This window comes from Clinocottus analis, unplaced genomic scaffold (assembly GCF_023055335.1).
Source record: "Clinocottus analis isolate CAN_PGR_092001 unplaced genomic scaffold, fCliAna1.0.p SCAF_13, whole genome shotgun sequence".
In the NCBI taxonomy this organism is placed as follows: Eukaryota; Metazoa; Chordata; class Actinopteri; order Perciformes; family Cottidae; genus Clinocottus; species Clinocottus analis.
In genome coordinates, this window is record NW_027175854.1 from 16,039,401 (window position 1) to 16,063,614 (window position 24,214).

General features: G+C 44.6%; 1 protein-coding gene across 2 annotated transcripts in view; it reads right to left on the reverse strand.

Annotated features, from left to right (window-relative positions):
* Nucleotides 1-22,417, reverse strand: part of fibcd1b (fibrinogen C domain containing 1b) — a 98,684-nt gene extending 76,267 nt beyond the window's left edge. For both annotated transcript variants that reach the window (XM_068574000.1, XM_068573999.1), the window contains exon 1: nt 21,380-22,417. In XM_068574000.1, coding sequence (XP_068430101.1) covers nt 21,380-21,472 — 93 coding nt within the window. In that variant the 5' untranslated portion in view covers nt 21,473-22,417. The remainder of the gene's footprint in view (nt 1-21,379) is intronic.
* Nucleotides 22,418-24,214: the final 1,797 nt, after the last annotated feature.

Here is a 24,214-nt window from a genome sequence, read left to right on the forward strand (position 1 = left end):
TTCATTACCTCCCCCACCGCTTTCATAAAACAAAATGGAATCGGGTGGCAAACAGAAGATTGTCGCATGGACGCCTGAATATGATGAGCGAGGTGTTTACCTTGCCAGAGCCTATATTCTATTCTGCAGACTACAGAGATTTTGGTCTGGATATTTTAGAGGACACTGCTGTGGTGGATGTGATGACCGGCCTGGCGGCTTTTCACAGACTTCAAAGGGACCCTGCACAACTGATGGCTGACGACAGCGCTGCACACTTTTTTTCTGGATTACTTTGCCACTGGAACATAAATAATAGTGTTATATGGTGCCAGGAGGGACACTGCTGTGATTTGGTCGCAATACTAAGTGCTGTATATGAGGCAATATGATACATCGGACATTATAACGGCAGATAAATCATTGGTTCATTGTTCACGTCCTCCAAATGTATATGCATACTTGCTTTTTATCTGATTTCTGGCTAAATAAAGTGAATAATTAGGAGGCTGTTTTGTTTGTTTCTGCTTTGGGTCGATCTCTTCGTCTTTGCTTATTGGCTGCATCTGCTCGGAGATAAGCTATTTCAGAGGTGTAAACAAAATATTCCTTCAAGGCACGTTATTAAGACTCGCCAAAAGGAAACGTACGCATCTAAACCAGCCACAGTGGGAACAGAGAGTCTCTTAAGAAACCTACATTGGAGAGACAAGTGAGCTGAACATGTTCAAAATTCAGAGCGTTAACATAGCAGCAAGCAACTATTTGCCTTTTGTAGATATAGTGGAGTGATGTCTACCCAAGCAGAGCAAAAAAATGAATTCTCCCTCTTTGAGTGTTGTAATCTGAGTTTATCTGTGCTTCTTTTACATTCCCAGTCTGGTGTATATGTTAGTGCTTCCAGTCCCCACTGGCGAGCTAATCTGCAATGCGTCTGTAAAACGGCTAACACTATTAACCCCGTCACGACCCAAAACGTTGTCGGGGAAAGAATTATGCCAAACCCCGTGAGCACTGTTGGTCTAAAATCCTTATATATATATATATATATATATATATATATATATATATATATATATATATATATATATATATATATATATATATATACATGTATGTATGCCGCAGGGATGACATTATTTTTTAAAGCAAAGCTTGGAAGATAGCATTGCACTGGTTAACAAAAAAAAAGGAAAAAGCCAATGGGCATTGGGATTATTGCAGAAAATAAGCTTTGTGGCAAACACAAGTTTATGTTTCTTGTGGGTTTTGTTCAGCAAAAAATCTTCACAATTGGCTAAAGTAAAAAGCTAACTATACACAAGACTCTGAAGGCGATCTGCTGTGAAGGCACGTTGACAATTAGTACTCTTACATAGCCACTTTTTTAAGATACGTGGATATATTTAAATGACATATTTCTTCTTTTTTTTAAAAACAACATTGACTTTTTTTTAAGTACCACAAATTTGGGTTTTAGGACTCATTCCTGCAGCACTCTAAACAGGAAGTGTCTCTGTATTTCTACTATGAACCTCCATTGGGTGAAATAGCGAAAGAAAAAAAAGGCCATGGCTCATCTACTGTTTGAATTGTGAAAACCAAATCAACTGCATCAGCTAAAAACGGATGCATGCAAAACACTGAGAGAAATGCTCTTCACCTTGGAATAAAGACAGCATGCGGGCTAAGAAGAGGGAGGAGAGGCCTGCGGAGACCAGGGCAAGATGACTTCAATCCTAAGAGACAAATCACCCGCTCTACCCTCCACTGCTCGTCCTTGGCACTGGCACCGCAATCGGCCCCCACACGAGGAGTGAGTCTGTCACCCACTGTCCCTGAGGCGCACACGCACACACACTGGAATGCAAAAACATATCACTGCGGCCGCTATTATAAAGCACACAATCACCGAGAGGTCAGAACGGCTGCTTTGTGAGCGTGAACTGAAACGCCGAGATTGAACGAGGACTTTCAATTTCGCACGGGCGTTAATGACTTAAATTGTTACATCTCTCCGCTTTCGCGCACAGGAGGATCCAAAACTGCTGTTGCTTATGCTCTCTTATCCGCTTATTTATTTACTAAGAACCTAAATGCATGCTTGCAAAGGTCTCCAAACATGTAGAAGCTCAACTAGTCCACCATCTACACATTTTTATTACCGTAAAAGTCGGGTTACAAGCCGCTACTACCTTCGCTGGGTGTCCCCGCTAGCTTGACGCTGTGGCCAGCTAGCGCTGCTGCTAGTTACCCGACAACCACCGAAGGTAGCGGGATAAGCCCCAGCATGACGCCTGACTCGAGCAGCGGGGACGTGGGCAGTAGCAGCAGCAGTAGCATGGAGCTAGCAGCAGCGCTAGCTTGCTACAGCAGGCGGCCACCCACCAACAGTAGTAGCGGTTTGTAACCCGACTTTTACAGTACCTTTGTTTTCATTATCTTTAGCTACTGGCCCTGCCATCAACAGTCATCTGCATCTCTTTTTTAATTTCCTGTCCATGAAGATGTTCTTCATAGAGAGCGTATAGGCTTGAACTGGTGTTTCAGTGGGCTTGTACGGCTCATTGAGACATTGAACGTAAGATCAGGCTGTGCCAATAAAGTTGATTTCTCAGGACTTGATGCAGGCTAAGTCAGAAGGATGACTGCAGAAAACACCACGTGACCGCCACAAACCCAAATGTGTTCAAATGGGGGTTAATGAAGGCAAAAGCAGCATTTCTTTGACTGTAAAAAATACTGGTACTACACCGCAAAGGTCTTAGCAACAGACTGGCCAGACCGATAATACTGCTCCAACACACGGACATAGAGGAATCTTCATTAAAAATAACTTACTCAATCTTACAGAAAATAGCAGGGAGGTAATTATGCCGCTATTCGCTTTACCTTTGTCAGTAATAATCAAAATTATGCCTATCGAGGATGCCTCACATTTCAACTTCACAGGCTTGCATCACTGTCTACCTCCTTTTTCTCCTCCAGTCCACACTTCAATTTCTCTTTTTGAAAATGCCGGCCACTTACATGTCTTGATTGCAGTTGCAAGCACAGTTAAGTGCACCAGCACAATCACGCATGCACAAAAATCCACACGAAAACACATTCACACACCTTTGTGGTCGCGCGCGCACACACACACACACACACAGACACACAAACACAGACAGACATGCCATTAAAAGACAAGATGGATTTCCGCCCCACAGCCTTGCTATTTTAATAGAAGTGGTGATAAAGAGGGAGAGGGAAGACACTTCTTCCAACAGACATGTATCAAGAGCCTCCTCTCTTTAATGTATGCATTAGCATACATCGCTATGTGCCAACCGTACAGGCGCTCATAAATAACACATGCATGTTATGGATACCGGTTCCTACACTTCATGATACAGCTACCTTGCAGAATGACATATGGTTGTGGATTAAGTAGCACAAAAGGCCGACCTTACACTGTGTGTGTGTGTGTGTGTCTCTGTGTCGATACATCTCTTGCTGTGTGTCTGTGACCCTCAAACCTGAAAGTTGAGATCCGATTTTGATGCTGACGGTGCGAGCGAAACGTGGAGTTTTCTCCTTTACTCACACGGGTTGTGGATATGGGTGTGTGTCTGCACTTTATTTATGTGAAAAACTGCAGGTATTTGTCTTGGTGTGTGTGTGTATTTGTGTGGGTGTATCCGTTTGTGTGGCACTGCGTGACTAAAAGATATGTTGGTTGAGTGCCATCGGGTGGTAAGTGCTACATGTTCATTCTCCCCCCGAGGGGAGGTCGTGTTGCACTGGATGTTGGTCTTCGTAGGTCATACAAAATCAACTTTCCTATCATGCACCCTTAAAGTTATGGGATCCCAAACAGACAAACAAATCCGTGCTATAGCTCCCACTATCTGAGCTTTCTACGCTGAGGAAGATGGAGCAGGAATGGATAAATAAAGAAATTTCGTTTCCTACACAGCAGGTAAGAGAGGCTGGCTCCTGTTCATGAAGGTCAGTGGGAAGCCATTTGTTCCCTTTAGGCCCTTAAACCTGACTTCCTATACTTAAAAGTGAATGTGAAAGCATTGTATCCGGTTGAAGTCCAGCTAGCAGTTACAAAGCTACCTAGCATGCCCAAAGTGTAGTGCTGGTAACCCGTAATAGCACTACTTGTAAATACAATACAATTTTTTCAACAGGGCCTTCACGATAATGGGAGCGTTCTACTTTTCTGTACAAAAATAACCTGATGTTTAGTGAGTGCCCTGTAGAATGAGGGAATGAGAGAGGCCTCTTGATGCCGAGTACGGGGGGTAGATCACTGCCTTTTCAAGAGCTGGAGTCACCAACAGGGATATATGCTCAGGGAATTGTGTAACATGTAACAAAATGAATAAAATGCATAGTTCCAGTCTGAGTCTGAGTAAAGGTTTACTTTTGAAATTGTAAAGATAGAAGACATTTAATATTTGATGCTTTTGACAAAAACAACTAATTCTGAAACATATAAAAGCAATACTCATTTTAACAGTACTTAAAACCTATTCATTTAAATCTGTTTTAACCTATGGGACAATTTTTTAAAAATTTTATTTTAAAACTTGTTATTATTAATAATGAGCCTTGTTTGTGGAAGTATAAGGCCGTAAAACATACTAGACGCATGTTTGATGAATATAATAATGTGTTTTCTATTCTGTTATTGTCACAAAATCCAATACAATGATACTGAGCTGTTAATAATAGATATAATCAATACTAAGTGAAGGCACACCCAATCACCCATCCAATTTGGCTGTGGTTCATTTGACAATTTTTCACACTTATTTTTTAGTTTCTCAGAAATTGGTGGCACATTTAATTAGTTCTGCTGGCCGAAACCTTTCTTCAGATACACGTAAGCGTCAATTAACGCATCAATGTAATCTAATTATGTTATCCAGAAATGAATTTAGTACATTTAATACTTCCGACAGCAAAATTATAAACTTGCATATTGCGTCATACTTTACTTTAACACTGTCGAATGAAGAAAAGAACTGTTAGAGCAATACAAGAGGAGTTTGGCAGAGCGATGTAAAAATGGAGGTATGCACTTTATTCTGAAAAGCTAAGATTTTAATTCAATAGTGTGAATCCTCGGGACTGAGGAGCTGGCAAATGTGAGAGCAGGAGCAGTGGCATGCTCTCTGGCTGTTTGTAAAAGGAAACTGCCACAACTGTCTTTTTTTATTTTTATGAATGAGGTTCGGCAATGTCAAAGAAATTGTAATCCAAATGAACACTCTGAAGACGGCAAGAAGTAAATCAAAGTGGAGTGACTGCATAAATAGATCGCTTGAGTGTGTGGTTAGCCAGTGCTAAACATCAGTCACACTGTGGAAATAGCAGACAAGCGACTCTGTTTACCCAACTGAAACTATGTAATCACTGAAAGTCGTATATCACGTCGGAGTCACCACAATCTGCAGGTTCATAATTTAGGGGGAGGGGTGTGTCCTCTCTTTTTTTCTGCATTTAAAACAACAGCATCCGACAAGCAGCTGAGCAAAGCGAGTCTTAGTGGGAGCTCAGAGAGATTACACGATAATAGATTAAAGATGTTGACGGATTTGATTCCCGCGGACTCACACGGTTGCAAATGGGGTAATGCAAATGTTCAGAATCGGCACGTTCCCCCCCCACCCCCCCCCACCCCAAAAAAATGCATGCAAATCCGTACACCTTGCCAACTACTCTACACAAGTCACGAAAGCAACCGTAAGTGACCCGGGAAATGTGGAAACTTTCAAATGAAATAGGCGCGAGAATTTAATTAACGCATGCCTCTGTGGAGTTACGAGATCAAACCGCTTCATTAGTGTCAAGAGAGACAACAGACATGAGATGAGGACGCTTGGGCAGGCAGAGAAAGAGTACGAGTCGGCTTTGTTAGTGTTGGAAAGAGACACTTTCAAGACAATAATTATGATGCCGAACGAATGTAATTATTTTTTCCTGGAATGCCAGAGGCCTCCGAGTGTCTCCTAATAGAGACGGGTGACAATCTAATAGTCCATAGATGTAAGTGGTGCATGGGGCATAATTGGTGCGTGAACGTAGCTTGTCTTAACACATCCCGGCTTTCTCCTAAACGTGTCGGCGCCTCTCTACCTCTGTGATTCCCGCCTGTCGCGATGTGACACATCGGATCAGAAAGAAACGTGCCTTTCACACGATCTGATAAGTGGCGATAAAGCCCGAGGGAGGGCGACTCTTTTTAGGACTGTCACGTTTTGCGCCCTCCCGCCGGGATCCCTTAAAACTGTCTCGCTCCAAATACGCAATTAAAAATAAGAAAAGGGGAGGGACTCAATCTGAAGAGAGATTGCCACGGGTGACCCAAGGAGGTTTTTCATTGCAAATTGCCGCTGCAGCCAAGGGTTTGTCTTGCGCCTATACTGTAGAATAATAATAAAACACGATGCGCTGTAGGTTGCACTTTTATTCTTGTCACACACACCACTGTTGCCTTATCTCTGTGCCTTATTTTATATATATTTTTACAATTTTCTACTTTAATTTTATTGTAATTCTTTGTGTAAGGAGGACGTAGCAACATTAGCTTTTCATTGCACGTTACTGCCTGTTATCTGTCCATATGACAATAATCTTGAATTTTGAATCTTGAATCAGAAGAACATTTCCTATCCTCTTCTCTTTCCATTTTTCCCTTCACAATAAAAGCACCAGAAACATACACCGGAACACTGCTTCCGAGAGAGCTGTTTATACTCAATATAATAGCTTACACCAGTATGAGAATGAGTGCAAAGTGAGAAAACCATAGTCATTATTCAATCAATTCAAATCAATCAAGTCAAATCAAATTATTATTTTTTCCTTTCCGGGATGTTAAATAGCGAAGAGAGGTATTTTACGTCAAATTACTTTTCTCACGCGGGCAAAAGTGACTGAATAAATTATCCACTATAATGGGCAAACCACTTTGCACCTTGTTGCATGCCTTTCCCAGGACACTAGTGTGAACACGGCTTTATGGGAAATGAAAGATCCTCTGTGTACTCCTGCAGGAGAGCTGCAGCGATGAGTTAAAACGTCTGGACTCCTAATGGAAAGCTCGGTTATGAGAACAAACCACAAAAGGTTTTTCAATTTTTGTTATCTTTTTTTTCGTTTTCTACGCCGGGCCTTTTTTTTCGGCGCACTCTTCTCCCGCCTTTCACACCGTCGCTTCCTTTCCTCGCCGTTCAGCCGAGACGTCGATTCAAGAAGCTCAAGCATTCTGCTTGAAATCATGAATCCATTTTTCCCCGTCGAGTTTCCAAGTTTTTCATTTTTGTAAGATCTAGAGGAAGTCGCTTGCAACAAGGCGACCTCGCCGGTGGCGTCGGACCTTTCGGGGACGTCCGCTTGAAAAGCGGCGTGACCGACGGTGTCGCGTGACGCACGCCACGATGACGCGAGCAGATCCGTTTTTCTAATAAACCGCGTACACGTCCGTCCCCCCTCTGGACGCTCCGGATCAGGGTCACGGATCAAGCGGTTTGACCCCCCGTGACCCGGCTCACAGACGACTCCTAATTGTGACAAGGCACATGTGGCGGAATAATTATTCAGAATAATCTTTTGCCGTGGTGACGGCTGACCCAATGCACCCTCTTCATGTCCGGCTCTGTGGTTGGAGGCGGTTTCTTCTTTCTCTTTTGCCCTCTTAAAAGTGCTGGGGGGGATTAGAGCTGTACATTATCACTTTAATCTCCTCTTTAACCCCTTCACTGAGCCCCACGGCCACTCCGCTGAGCTGCATATGGTCACGGAAAGCCGTATGTTTCGCTGTTTTGTGTGTTTTATGAAAGCCTAATATAAATAAGATCTCCTTCTCTCTGTGTAGCGTTTCCCTATCTCGGTAATCCTCTTCAATCCTCGTCTCCATCAGCCCCCCCTTCAGTGTCTCTTAGTGTATGCATGTGGTATAAATACACCGAGCTACGATTGAGCTCTTATTTACTCCCGACTCCCCCTTCCGACAGTCATCTGCTCCAAAACGGATAAGCAAGCCTTTCACTCTCGAGATGTATAATATAGAAAAGAGCATTTACTGTCGAGACATCCCTCCAGATATCCCCTCTGAGCGGCGTGAGCGTGAAATGCAAAATTGCTCTGAGTCATAATTGAGTGGCAACGGCGAGATAATTTGTTTTGAGTTTTTTTTTAAAAAAGAAAGTGACTCAAATAAATAACGACAGTCAAAAAGCCCATTACAAAATGCATTGGGTACAAATGAACACTTTAATATGGTAATGCTTTAGTTCAGAACACTGCAGACATTTCTTTTTTAAAAAAAGCGTGTGTTGATGACGTTTGAAATAATAAATATGCTTTTAAAAGAAAGAGGCTCAAAATATAGGCAGGTACACATACAGGCATCTATATAAATGTTTATTCCTTTAATCAAACTATTGCCTCTCATTCATTTGTGTCACTTACGGTTTACTGTATGCTTTGAATCCTCATTCTGAGTTTAAATACTACATTTTATCACTTTATCATGTTTACATCGAGATTTGGTCATGAAAATGTGGTTTGAAGTCATGGAAATGTGGTTTAAAGTCATGGAAATCCATTGGTCACAATGTGTATGAACCCTGATTTATGAATGGATGGATCTTGTTGGATCCATTTTTTTCTTTCCGTCTTTTGTTTTTCTGGATGATCGAGAGCCTAAGAGATTCGAGAGAACATTTTTTACTTCGTCACCAAGAAGCTAAAAGCGAGACTGTATTCAAAAAGGAGCCTGCGAGGAATGTACTTCTCTCTCCAGCCCTCAGATGAAGAAAGGCAACAGCATGAAGTCATCGTTGAGATCTCTCCTCAGAAAGAGAAAAGCTTTCTGAGGACTTCACCTCGCTCTTCTGTATTGAATGGAGTCTCGGAGCTGACGGGTTTTGCACGCCGCTCCAGCCCTTTCAGAGGCGTGACATCATGCATGACTGCGATGAACACGCATCAAAGCGTCCTGCGATAAACTCAGTTACTGCGTCTTAAAGCGAGATGAAAAAGTTGCAGTGCAAAAAATATATACGGAGAGAGTCGTGTCTCAGTTTGTCAGGTGAGTTCACCGAGCGCGTCGAACGGGAATCCAAGTCTCCGCCATCCCCGTGACCCCGTGACCTCTCTCGCTGCGGGGCTGACAGCAGCTGTCACGCTGCACATACTGGAAAAACCACAGCACACAGCAAACACATCACAGCCATCTAAAAAAAAAAAAAAAAAAAAGAAAAGCCCCAAAAAAAACCACACGATCATCGTTTTCTCGGCCGGTGACAGACGCTGACGCGACCCCCGAGGTGAACAATGTCAGCCAATGAAAACAAAGGTCAGCATAGCCTCTTTCCTTGCTCCTCCTCCTCACCTGTCATCCCCTCCCCCCCCCCCTCCCTCCCTCCGTTATCCTTCCTCCCTTGCATCCACTCCCCTTGACCGGCGTGCCCCACAGTGCTAAAGAGCGTCTCTCTTCATCACCAACACGTTCGCAATAAATCGATACGAGCTGAGGGCCTGTAGAAATACTGCGACTCTGATTGATTTCTTATGTTTGCACATCACAGAAGAGGAGCCTGCCAGACTCCATCACCCATGTGACAGAGAGAGAGAGAGAGAGGGAGAGAGAGAGAGAGAGAGGGCTTAACATGCAGACGCTGTATGAACCAAAACAACAGTTTTCAAGATCTGTCGGCGGTAGTCCGGTCACAAATTTAATGTTGAGGAGAAAAAAAGAAGTTTTACTTTTAACTTTTTCTCCGAGCAACCAAAAAAAGAAAATCACATTTTCCAAATGAGTTCTCACACTCTGTACATGTAGTCCGGCCCCATCGCTCGCAACCGCCATCTATTAGTCATCGCGTCTGCGAGTTGGAGATTTGACTAAAGGTGGCAGACAAATGGCTGAGGCTGCACCGCGCTGACAGGCTGCACAGGAGGAGGGCTTCTTCTTTTTTTTACAATACCAGAGGAACTTAGACTGCAAGTGCACGTCGCTGATTATCTGACGGCGTTGGCCAGAGGACTTCCATTTTGAGATTTTCATGACGCTAAGTGAAGATGAAAAGTGAGGTAGCGGGAAGAAAAACACGTTCCGCGCTCCAGCCACAGGATTTTTTACATAATATCTCATCAACTGAAAGATATTCCAAAAAAAACACAAGGCTATATAAATAATGACTCCGGTCGCAGCGGCGTGAGTGAATATTGAATGGGAGCTCCTATTGACACGGCTCGCCGTGATTTAATAATCTCGCCGTGATTGAGGTGAAACTTCATATGTGATGACATCACCCGAGGTGAGGTTGGGTTACTTTATTTGTACCCGCAGGTCGGCTTGCTTTCATGAGATTTGATGAAATGTGTGCATTTCTGGACTTTCTTCAACTCTATTCTCATAACTCAACGCTCGCATATGTACAAGTGAACAGGAAATACTGGAACTGGTGGTGCTACGTATTCCTTTTGATCCAATATACAGACTCTAGACTTCATTTCAACCCGCATGATGCAGCTTATACACTTGGAGATGTTTGGGGGTTGTGGACGACGAGATGCCATCATGTCTCATGTTCAAAAATGAGCCTCGAGCGTCTGTTTTGGTCCAGTTGTAATTGATTGGAGGCCACGATGCTGCACACAGACGGACAGTAAGCCAAGTGTTTGGACGCTGCAGTGTCTGGTCAACGTGTCGGCACGCTGTGGAGTATCATAAAGCAAAACATTCACATCAAAGCCTGATAGCTGTTGACGCTGTCTGGGGTAGTAGATTGAACGGTAATGCACAAGTGTCACCCCGTATATGCGCTATGCATTATGGGGATTGGAGAAAGAACAGGAGTGTCCTCTGCAGTGCAGAGGTGCAATATGTAATACCTGCATATCCGATATATATCTACTTCGTTAAACGACCCCAAATGGCACATGACACGCTTCATGTGTACATACTCTCGACCCTTTTACTGCGGTTGCTTTTCTTCCGTAGTGCACTCCATTAAATGAGGAGCGTGTGCCGGGCGTGTGCGTGTCGGGTTTCACGTGTCCGGTGGCGCGCTGCCGTCTGGTCGTTCCTCAAGAGGAACGCGACCCCCGGTTCTCCAGGCTGCCGACTTCCAACGACATCAGCAGAAACCGGCGGCCCTGCAGCGCGACCGCATTTCCATATCCAATCGCATTCAGGCTCAGAGACTGCAGAGAGGTGCAGAATTCTTTTGTCAACCGGGAGGAACGAAGGCAAACTAAATGTTGTAAAGAGGAGCTCGTCTGCTGCAGCCATAGACAGCAAATGCCACTAAAGGAAGATGGTGTGCGATGGTGCCACTTCCAGCAGTTTGATGAGTCAGATTCGTGTGTCTCATTTAAGGTTTATTGTATGCTTTGGGATCCTAATTGTTAGTTTGCTACATTTTATCACTTTTTTATGTTTACACATTTTTGTTTGGTCATGGACATTTGGTTTTGAAGTCATGTAAAAGTGAAAAAGTCATAGAAATTTGGTTTAAAGTCATGGAAATTTGATTAAAAATGAAAAATTACCATGAAGATTGGTAAAAAAAAATCATAGGAATTTAGTTAAAAGTCATTAAAATTTGGATAAAGTCACGTAAAAGTCATGAAAATTTGATTAGAATTCATGGAAATTTGTTTAAAAATCATGGAAATTTTAGATAAAGTCATGTAAAAGTCATGGAAATTTGATCAAAAGCCGTGGAAAATGAGTCAGATTTGATGTTAAATAGCCAAAAAGAATGAAACTTGTTTGTTTTTTTTAACAATAAGCTACATGAACAAGAGAGGGCTTGTGTGTGTTTTTGTTTTTTCCCCAACATCAAACCATCTCCTGGATTTGATTTGATTGATTTATCGTTTGAATAATTGAAAGAGAGGGTTTTGGGGACAGAAACAAGCCACGGGAGCGGTGAGACTACAGTTCCTCATTTATTCAAATCCCCCCCCCCCCCGCCTCCAGGCCATCTGAATAATGGCACACAGTCTGCCAGATTGAATTTTTGATGATGAATAAATAATGGACGTTGGTGGGTAAGTCGGTTAATATTTCAGCCGTGAGTTTGTCATAACTGTTTAATAGGATAGCTGCAATAAATACATCTCTTTGTGCCTCCATCTGTGTCTGTCTTGTGTGTTTTTTTAGGCCTCATTCAATTTTTTATCTCCTTCCTAAAACTGTCCTCACTTCAAAGCTCTTCTCATCCCTCCTATCTGATCCTGACCCCTCTCACTCTTTATCACATGTTTTAAATGAAACATTTATGCTAAGCTAAGAGAACAAACTGGATCTTTCTGTGGGAACAGTTTCAAAAAACAGTGAAATTATAGAGCCAAAGTCAATAAATATAACCTCAGCTATATTGTTCAGGGTTCATACACATTGTAACCGATGGATTTCCATGACCTTTAACCAAATTTTCATGACGTTTAACCAAATTTTCATGATTTTAAATACAATTTTCATGACTTTTTACCAAATTTCCATGACTTTTAAACATATTCCCATTACTTTTCCATGACTTTATTCAAATTTTCACGACTTTTAATGACATTTCCATGATTTTTAAACACATTTTCATGACTTTTTCATGACTTTTAATCAGATTTCTATGAGTTAATCTGTGTGTAAACAGTAAAAAGTGATAAAATGTAGTATTTAAACTAACAATGAGGATTCAAAGCATACAGTATATCTTAAATGACACATATAGATGCCTGTATGTATGCCTGCTTGTATTTTGAGCCTTTTTCTTTTAAAAGCATATTCATTATTTCAAACTCAGCGTAAATGAACGTCATGAACACATGAATAAAACACATTTACAGGACTTTTACCACACTTTCTGTGTTTTTCAGGGACTTTTCCAGGCCTGGAATATACCATCCATGGCCTTTCCAGGTTTTCCATGACCGTAGTATGAACCCTGCTCGTTTTTAAATGACGGCGAACATGCGGGTGGCGGACGTCGAGGCACGTTAATATTTGACACACATCTCGGCGTGAACCGCATGCACCGCCGACCTCGCCGCTTATTCCTCGGCTGTCATCGGTCGCTGTTTAATGTTTTGCTTTAAGGCCTCATCAACACATTTTAAGTGCGGCTTGTTAAAGCAAAGCACCTGCCCCCTGAAGATAAAAATACACCTGTGATAACGACGCGGGCCGCTGAGGTCCGGTAACGAGGGAATCTTTCTTTCTTTCTGCATCCGCAGATCAAGGAAACGGCTTAATAGGAGGCAACAAGGATTTCTCAGCCTTCATCCTTCCAGTCAATTAATGCCGGCGACACTTGATGGCGCCTGGCCCGTAATGATGCCATTACGTTTCAACGTTAACTTAAGCAAGTCATTAGCAGGTAAATTATATGGAGACAGCTCGCTTGGAGGGAAAATGACTCCAATTGGCTCAAAGGAGAACCAATAATCTGATGCTTTTGGAGAGGCGACCAAAGTACGAGAGCACTCTGAACGCTGGCGGTGAAGCAGGTGTCACGCTGTATAGCATCGCTAACTTAGCAATCAGGCATTGTAGCATTTTTTGCAGCACTTTTTTTTAAGTTATTAAACCTTTTAGAACAGAGCCTGTCGACGGCAAACAAGATGCAAAACTAATTTGACTGTAACTCCTCGAATATTTGCGCCATCAACGTAATTCCAACGGATTTTAAACGCTAAGAAGCGTAGCTTTACAATGCTAAATGGTAAACAAGTCTTTAAAACGCCCGGATGTGGACATTTATAAAAGCATATAACATGGACACTGAATGCTCTATGCAAACAAAACAGTTTGACAAGATGTAAAATAGGTTACATTTCATTTCTGTAATCTTGAAAGCTTTGCTCATTGTTCATTTTCAATTGTTTAGAAGAGAAATATGATGAAAATTCAAGTATCTTTCTTTCCTTTTTAGTTTTTACACAGTGTTTTAAGCCTTTGGAACATAGAATAAGGCCTGATACTTGCCAGATTTTGAAAGATTTCTCCTGAAAACAATGGAGCAAAATCGATTTGCCAAAAGGACTTTTTATTTTTTACATATCTTATGATAAATAAGACAAAAAGGACCAGGCAGCCTGTCATTATTACAGCACCAAACGGGTTAATAAACTGCATCCTTATCCTCATCTCTCTAATTAGTCTCCTGCTCCAGATGCGGTGGCCGGACCAGATTGATTGCTTGATTAAACTTTTCCATTTATCATAAATTATTCGCTGGGATTTTTTCAAATTAATTCCCTTATTATTTACTCTTCCGTTCTACCCATGAAGAAGGGAACTGCGCTCCGGTGCACATGCGTCGATGATTAATGACGAGCCGAGGGAGTGGGAGGACAAAAAAAAAGAAAAAGAAAAGGGGGGGTGGGCTTTGTGTTGTGGGAGAAAGTGTGTGAACCCTTCCTCTCATCTCAGATCTCTATGTGATCAGGACGCTGCGGCGTCGCAGTTCTTCAGCTCTTGGATGGAGATCGCCGGCAGGAAATTGGACACTTGTCACCGCGAACGCGGAGATATTACCGCGTCTGTCGGTGGACCCGCACGGCCGGTTGTCCGTGGACCCGACTGAACTCTGGAACACACACACACACACACACACACACGCTGCATCTCTCTCATCCCTCTCTCTCTCCACGCGGGCGAGTCTCAATGCATTTTTAATGATGGGTGAGTGAATGATAAATTTCAGAATGACGATATCAAAATAATTTCCTTTTGGAGCGTTTTTTTTCTTCCTTTCTTCTGCCTGACTTTAATGACCCTCCTTGGCACTCACACACACACACACACACACACACACACACACAAACATGCACGAAGGGCCAAATCCTGCAGATGGAAATCTAATGCCTCCGCCTGCCTCATCTCCCTCTCCACCTCTCTCTCTCTCTCTCTCTCTCTCTCTCTCCCTCTCACACTTTTAGCTCCTTCGACTGTGAAACCCTGCCCATCAGGTCGGCCCGCTGACACATCTGTCAATACGTACTCTGGGAGGTAGAGTATAACCTTGCCCCCGCGGTGCCGTGCTAATGTTTCCTACTCGCCGTCGCTTTCTTCCCTCCTCCTTCTGTCAAAAGGAACAAAGAAAAGAATCCACCGGTGGCCGTGTGTACGACGAACGCACGCAATCGACCCGCACGCAAAGGCTGTGTGTGTGTAGCGCCTTAAATCCACGCAATTACAAATGAATTAGGTAAAAAATCACAGTGTGTTGTCGCTGGATGCGGGGCGAGCCCTCGGTGACGCTTTGGGGCTTCTGAGATTGAGCCGTGGAAGTGATCCAGGAGCAAACGGGAAGAAAAAGAAAAGACTCTCTTCCCCCCTCCGAACGGCACCGTGTGGTGCATCTGATAACAATCCTTTGTTGTAGGTATGTGGGATTTTTGAGCAGCTGGAATTGTCTCTGCGTCATCTCGCGAAAAAAAAAAGAGAAGGTACATGTGCCCCCAGCTAGCCCCGCCGCCTGCTCCACACTGATCCGGGACCTACACTGTGATTCATGGTTACTAAGCTCTGTCCTTTCATCTCTCACTCCCGGTTACTCTTTTCCTTTCTCAATACTCCTCTCTCTCTCTCGACTTATTTTTATTCTCCTGTTTTCATCGACCCCTGTCTTCATTCTTCTCCTTACCTTCGCCTTCTCTCTCTCTCTCTCTCTCTCTCTCTCCCAAGGCCTTCACGGCCAACTCGCAGCACACGAAAGCTGATATTTCAAATGTCCCGTCCCTCCGCGTCAGCAAGAGATATAACGAAAATGAGGGGAAGGAGGGTGAGGGGGGCGGGGGGGGAGAAAAAAAAGGACATCGAGGGTCAGATAACAAAAGGCGGACGGAGGCGGAGCGAGGCCGAAAGCTCGCGGGACAGCTTCCCGTCATTTGTAACCTTCACACCAGCAAAGCCCCTGGTTTCACTGGGCCACTGTACACACACACACACACACACACACACACACACACATGCTATCCCCAAAATGGCTCCATCTGTCTGCAGCAGGAAACTAAACCAGTGAACACGCCGCTCCATTAAGGCACTAAATCCCTCTGTGCAAAAGAAAAAAAAGCACTCTTCACTTACATAACGGCTCGTAATGGCTCGTTACCGCTTTGATCCACACACACACACACACACACACGCACACACACACACTCCTCTCACACATTCATACCTTTATAGGTCTTCTAACAATAGGCCTCCACTCCTGCGAGCCACTTAGGCTTTGATACCACAAACCAGCAATGGGCCTCAACTCTACTACATAGATGTGTCCAAAGCTAATGTTGCAATGTGGGAAGAAAGAAAAAAGAGAGGCGATTAGAAAAGGATCCGCGTGTGTGTGTGTGTGTGTGTGTGTGAGGACAACAGGCGTGAAAAACACACTGCAACATTAAAGCTTTTGAAATTCGTCATAGCACATGCCAATAGAAAGGCGGTGTTTTCATGAGCAGCGGTACCAAACTGGAATCGATGTAACCGAGGGATTGTTGTTTTTTTTCTTCTCTTGATGAACTGAGTAACTCTCCCTCTCCTCCCTCCCCCGTGCTCTTGTTTAGGAGGAACAATGGATTGATGAGCACACACGAGCACGGCGTGTGAGAACTCGCACGAAATGCATCAAACTGTCTTTTTGATATTCTGCGCAGCAGCACAACACACACACACACACGCACACACACACTCACACACTGACATGACCTAATTTGATCAATCTCTCCCTCTGAGGAAAAAGTTAACTTCTTTCAACGGCAACATGCTGTATGTATAGCCTGAGTGGAGCGATGTATGCACACTGAATGCCGTCAAACCGTCACATCACACGCGTGTGAGGAGTTCCCATCCGTACAGACACACACACACACACTGTGTACATAACTGAATGCAGGATTTGTGCGTTCTGAGTGCGTCTGCCGGCTGTGTGTTGCGGTAAGCGATCTGACAAATGGATGAGGTTCTTCAGGGGGGGCTTGAAAACTTTCCTGGTGTTTCCTGGAGGCCACCCGGAGCAGAAGCAGAGGTTGTTAGAGTTGCACGGCTGCCATAGAAGGACACACACAAACACACACACACACACGCACACACACACATCCCCTCCAACAGGGAAATCACAGGCCCACTGAAGCAGGGAAGTCTCTCTGCTTTGCTCTGCTCCAGTCCACACTGCCTCCTATCCCTGCAGCCAGCTCAGCAGGTTCATTAGCTTCAACAAGGATACCCTTAAAACCAGCCAGCCCATCGTCTCACACACACACACACACACACACACACACACACGCACACACACAGTAGAAGGCAACAGTCTCCACCTCTTCACTGGCTGTTACGTGTGACCGTCAGGTCATCTCACACTCGCTGCACCTCGCAGTGAGTCTCCAGCTCTCACTGAAATAAATTCAGCGTTATTATTGAGGCTTTGTGATTAATAAGAAGTGCAACTTTTTGATTGTCAAATTGCAAAGAGCTTTTTTCAGCTTGAGGGCCACATTATCGCTTCACACTTTTGCCTTCAGACAACGGCGCCTCGTTACGCACAGAGCTGAGATTGTGCTGCAATTTTTTCCGTGTAACACATTGGTGTGTGTCTTGTATGCAAAAAAGTAAAATGTAAAATCGAGAAAATGACCTCCGACCCCAAATGAATATTATTAAGCAGCCGTGCTGGTCACTGAGTTATACTTAATCAACAATCGTTTTTTTTAAGTTAAAAAACCTAAAATCTATAAATGTTGAGCTTCAGGATTCAGACCAGTCGCCTACATTAACTTGCAAAGTGCAGTGATGCAATATTTTCACACGTCTTCAGTCTAATATGTGATATTATCTCAAGTGGCGCCAACAAATAAAACACAGTAGATTTAAATACTGTTGCGCAATCTCAAGTATACCATAAAAACATGGAATCAGAGTAATTAAAGCATGACTAACTGGTCTTTTTTTTTCTTCCAGAAAACTCTGCAGGTGCACTTCCCTGACTGCTTTGCATCTATTAAATGAATACTTGTAGATGTGTGACGATGCTTAGTGCAATTAGATAGTTTCCATACACTCTTCAGGGCATATTTACAAGATATGTCGAGGAAGACGGATGCCTGAAGGCCGTGCCCTCTCGGCTCTGCCTGATGTGCCACCGCCACCGCGCACAGGAGCAAGGAGTATTAAAGCGAGTTAGTGATAAATCCTGGCAGACATGTTTGTGTGTGTGTGTGTGTGTGTGTCTGTGTGTGTCTGTGCCATGGCTGTCATGCCAGCCTGATAGAATATCGGAGCTGGGTCTCTGCCGAGTGCGTTTTTGATGGATGTGGGCCTGCAGTGGGTGAGCTGTCAAGGCAAACCTTCCACCTTTTTTAAACATTTCTCATTTGTACGGCTCCGCGTTGGATGCGTTGGAGATACATAAACACCGTTCGGTGATTTGCTAACTCATTGACATGGTGGCGGGTTTTTGATCCGATTGTGTTTGTTCACGGCACAAAAATGGAGCTCGGGCTATAAAGAAATCCAACATATCGTCTGTAAAATGTATACCTCTTTAGTGCAATGTGTGTGTGTGTGTGTGTGTACGTTGATGTGTGTGTGAGCTAGCAAGGCACAACTGTACTTTATGGTATTCTACTCATACACAAACAGTTCAGTGCTTTGGAAGGTTTGGAGCTCTCATAGTGCTATTGATCGCCTACAAGCCGACTAGGCAACCCCATCGGGCCTCATAGAAGTCAGTGTGTGTGTGTGTGTGTGTGTGTGTGTGTGTGTGTGTGAGATAAAAGACAAGTGGCTCAAACTTATCTCACGTGTGATTTAAGGATGATGTCATAGAAACAGATGCAGCAAACGGCCCTATGGGAAAAAAAACTAATCAATATTGGTGTTTTTACAGAACAATATCGCATCCCTGGTTTGTGTTTCTTGTGTGGAATTATATTTCCCCTTCAGAGAAATCTTGAGAAATGGAAAAAAAGCTTTGTGTGACTCACACTTCGATGAGAACAGAAGGTCCTTAAGTCCTTTGGTCACATTGAAAAGCAGCAACCTTGATTTATCTCAGCTTTCTTTGTACTTTCTGGACCAGTTTACTGTCTTTTTTATATGTATCTTTTGCTTATTGCATACATGTACGAAGAGCAACGTGAAACCGCCGTCAAATTCCATGTCTTTGCAAATGTGCATTGCCATTAAAGCTGATTCTCATTTTATTACAACGAAAAAGTGGTACAGAAGTGTCCCTGCAGCCGCTTATCATGGTCGCCATTTTGTTTCTTTCAAGTCTCTCGACTTAAGTGTGAATCTGTGGTCACTGCTGCCGTTCATCCGGTGAATTACACTTCAAAGCTGACGCTAAGCAGCGCTCTAATCTTGGCTTCACTCCGACTGGCCTCCGTCTGTCGTGAGAGGGCAGAGGTCATGCAAAATCTACGGCAGCAAATACAAATATGCAAAGTTCCCGCGCTTATCCCCAGCCACGTCTTGTGACATCGACACAAACGGAGAGACCACGAGGGATCTCTATTACGCCGCCTTCGGAGATGACTCTGTCAATAGCGCCAAGGCTAAGAGATGAATGTTTGCTGTTACTGCTTCAGATTACAGACAGAGGGAGAGAGAGAGAGGGACAGAGAGAGAGAGAGAGAGAGAGAGAGAGAGAGAGAGAGAGAGAGAGAGTGAGAGAGAGAGACGCTGATACACAGCGAGGGGAGAGAATAAGTATTTATGTGTGTCTCCGTGTGTGTGATAGCGAAATAACAAGTGGCGAAAGATGGAGATGTATAGATGGAGGGAGGAGAGCGTTAGCCGTCCTCCACCCCCCCCCTCCCCCCAAAGCCTCTCGTCTCGTCCGACTCCCGCCTTTGCCGACTGATCCGGGTTCAGTGGGACGCGCTCCCCCTTTCTCGGGCTCGCCGTTTCACGGCGTTAGCGCTCCGTTTAGCCAAACAGGATTTGTTCTTATTTGCTTCAAGAACACGGCAATTAACAGGAATTTAGACTCACGTCGGGTATTTTCCTTTTTTCCCCCCCTCTGTGCAGAGCTTACTGATCCGAGACAGATATATGTGGCTATTCCAGGACAAACACAGTCAGGGGCAGGCGTTTGTTTGCATATTTGCGTGACGTTTGAGTTAACAAAGCAGCTTATAGGCAGCACATCGTTGCTCACAGACTCTTAGCCGGCATATCTTCTCCACCTTTAGAACGTAAAGGTGGAGCTGTGACGGCTCATATAGTCGGTCGACTGCGATGTAGAAGGATACGGAGGATGATGCTGATGGGACTGGAGCGCAAACACAGGCCCAGTTCAGAGCGCAACCGCATGCAAATAACTACAAACTCCACTGAGCACGTGACAGGAAGGACGACATCGTCTGCCACCTGTCAAGCAAAAGACACAATCGTATACTTATGATGATGAGGTTAAAGAACAACTCATGTGGTTGTTTGGGTGAGCTTTTAAGCTGAAAGCGCATATATACACAATATATATACACAAGTATATGAGGCAATTCATATTCACTGCAAAACTAAGTTGTCCAGTTTTGTGTGTGTGTTTTTTTAGGTGCAAGGTACTTATAAACCAGACAAAAGCACAGTACTACACTTCTTTTCTGTGTCAAACATGTTGCAATGAGGAAGTTCCCCCCTCCTGTGATGCCACATAATAACTACTGCGACCCTCCAGAGGAGGAGGAGGAGGAGGAGGAGGAGAGGAAGGGTAAATCATTCTGGCTTCTCAGAGGCGCCAGGCTTTACTCGATGCCCCGAAATCCGATTCCGGACTCCAGGGGGATCCCTCTCTCCCTTTCTCTCTCTCTCCCTCTCTCTCTCTCCATCTCTCCCTCCCTCATGGGCCGTCAATAGCCCTCCACTGACCTTGTGGAGCATTGACAATTCCCCAAAGTGAGCTCGCGCGCGTGCACGTCCTTCCATACCTGCCTCAATCCATCGGAGCGGACGGACGTCCGCGCGTCATATTGCAACACCAGCAAACACCCGCACAAATATGATTTGCGTGACGTTCACAGCCCGGAATGACAATGTAGGAATACTCAGAGAAAGACGCGGCTGAGATGCGCACACAGCTGTGATTCCAGCATCGTTCACTTCCACTCACATCATCACACACACACACACACAAACACACTCCGGAGCGTCGAGTCACGCTAAGCACACGCACATGCCACGGGGACTGCGTGATCCGCGGGTGGGTTCAGACATTTATGACGTGGAGCAGAAGTGCCAGTGGCCGCCGGGAGTCGGCTCGCTGCGTGTCTCCACAGGATTCTCAATAACTCGGCTCTTGTAACACTGCGCCAAGCAAAGATATGCAGCACTCCTCCTCCTCCTCTTCCTCACAGACCCACAGCACACACGGGGTGGACAACATACCTGGTTTTTATGCCGAGTCCCATCTTCGAGTTCAGAAGAGCTGTTCATGATTCCCCATTGGTCATTTACCAAAACCACGGAGAATCTGCGCATCCAGAGAATAAGCCCGCTCTTCTGGAGTCTGTACCTGTGATTTAGTCTACTCCATCGGGTGTGTGTGTGTGTGTGTGTGGGTGTGGGTGTGTGTATGGGGAAACGGGCTATTTCACGTTATGAAAAAGAAAAAGAACAAGAAGGGAGGCACAACTACTTCTGCGGAGCTCAGCCGCCGCAAACACCGCACGAATTACGCACCACAATCCTCTTCCCCCCTCGAGAGAGTCTCCCGGATAGCTTTCCGTTATTCCAATTAAAAAGCGCGGAGAGGAGTGTCGGCGGGCTCCGGGGTTTGTTTTTGCATCGCAATTATGTTGAATTGAACCCAGAAAAAAAGAAACAAGAAGCCCCAAAATGATCCCGAAAGCAAGTCGCAGTCTTTTTTCTTCTTTTTTTTTTACTCCACAAAAAAAGGAAGCGACAAAATCTTCTTGGGCTCAGCTGTCAAAGTGCAGTCTGACCTTTCTGTGCATCCGCTCCCGTTTCCTGGACACTTGGTGCGACGCCAGGGTTGGTTAGTCCGGACTAGAGTCCAGTTATGACTGAGCACAAGTCTCCAAATCCCGGATAAGAGCCTCCTCTCTCTGCGCCGGGCTGCTCTCCGCGCGGGGCGCTCCGTGCCTTCGACTGTCACTCTCAGTGCGTCCGTCCGGTGCGCGCGCCGCGCTCCAAGGCAGATCCTTCCCCTTCTGTGCGAGCCCTCCCCGTGACTACTGCTGTTGCCACTGCCTCCACCGCGCCGCGGACCCTCCTATGCCACGCACTGAAAACCCCCCCAAACAGCAGCAGATTGCGGGGACGCGCGGATGCACGATGCGCAGACTGCACACTAATGCAACACAACCCCGGGAAGCAGGTTGCCGATGAAATCCTCCCGACTGTGAAGGTTGCCAGGCATTTCTGTGTACATCGTCTCACAGAAGCAGCAGCAGTGTGTGTGTGTGTGTGTGTGTGTGTGTGTGTGTGTGTGTGTGTGTGTGTGTGTGTGTGTGTGCATTAGTGTAGCCAGAGACCTGGAGAGGTTCTAGTGCTTGTCTCAAAGTCTTAATGGCGTGGCTGTGACATCATCCAGCTCTGCTAATTTGAGTGGCAGACTCTGGAAGGAGCCCCTCTAGCTGCTTGTTTTTGGGGAACAGAGGAGACCTCACTCCAGTAGAAGAATAACAGACACACACATATTTGTTATGTATCCACTATTTAATGTGTTGAAAAGGAATCTAATTTAAAAAAAACAGCAGAGTGCAAATAGCTTAATCCAAGTCCAGCCATGTGCTGAACAGCATGAGATATCATAATGTGACCGGGCTGTGTTATGTTTTTTAGAGGTCTGTGTCTCAGACATTGGATTTCTCAATAGAAAAAAATATCAGTGTATTGACTGTTATAAAGGTTTATTGCAGCACTTAAATAACACACAGGAGTTCTGCGTGATGTTTGAACTCCAGGTACACACAAGTTAATGAACAATCCTATACAGGAATCAATGCTTGACAGTTTTCTGTTCCTGCCGACATGCAGCACACACACACACACACACACACACGGACACACACACACAGTCATTACTGTCAATAACGTGGTCCACGAGAGCGGCCATGTTTTTTGCTCAGTTAAGGCGGCTTGATGGGCAGATGATTAGAGGTTTAATCATTGGAGCAGGGACCGAGGAGAGAGTGGGATCGCTCATCCCTGAGATGAACCCGCACCCACGATGGAGGAGGAGCAGGATGGGGGTGGAGGGGTGTGTGTGTGTGTGATGCACAATCGGGGTCGGCGCTGCAGAAAGTGCGTTATCAGCAGGTCTGACACCCAGCAGTGCGGGGTGAAGTTACACGTTTACACGCTGGATGGATGACACCACATCGAGGGATTGCAATGGGAGAATATGTTGTTATACGTATGCTGTATGTATCTAATGGTTTTTAAGTTGAGAAGAACACAGAGACACACACACACACATGATCAAGAAGATCATGTGTCACACACACATGATCTTCTTGGGTCCTTCTCTCATAAGATGCTATTCGCTCCACATATTCTACGTTTTGACTGGCTTGACATGTTTTTGTAGCTCTCTCACCTGATGTGAGTGATTTCTATATATCGGGTTGTGTTGCTGGATCAGAGTGAGGTGTCACGGCATCAATCATAACGTACAAACACACACTTTGACTTCTACTTCGGGAACAAAAAGGCACTTAACACCAAATGTCTTAACGCCCTCAGGTCGTGGTTCCTATTTAATGGAACAAAAAGAGTGATGTGCAAACTGCTGACTAACTGTATTGAACTAGTTCCTCCTGGGCTTTTTTTTTCTTTAGCAAATATTGTAATAATACACGATGAATGAGCCATGACTTTAATATCAAATGAGAAGGTATGAAGGAGGACTGACGTACACACAGCGGGGCAAAGGACCGTGAAAAACCTTGGTCACACCAGCTGGTGGTCATGTCTTTGTATAATAATATGTGTGTGTATGTGTGTGTGTGTGTGTGTGTGTGTGTGTGTGTTTGAATGTCACTGAAACCTGATCTGCCAAAGACATCCAGAGAAAAAGCGCTACAATTAGCCCACAATGCAGCCTTGTATTGGTTTTTCTTTTCGATGTGTACACTATCCAGACTAGCGTATGTGTGTGTGTGTGTGTGTGTGTGTGTGTGTGAGACGCTTTGCTCGAGCTTCTTGGTTCAATGTTGCTGTCTGACAATTTTTTTCCCCCTTGGCTGTGTTTTTTTT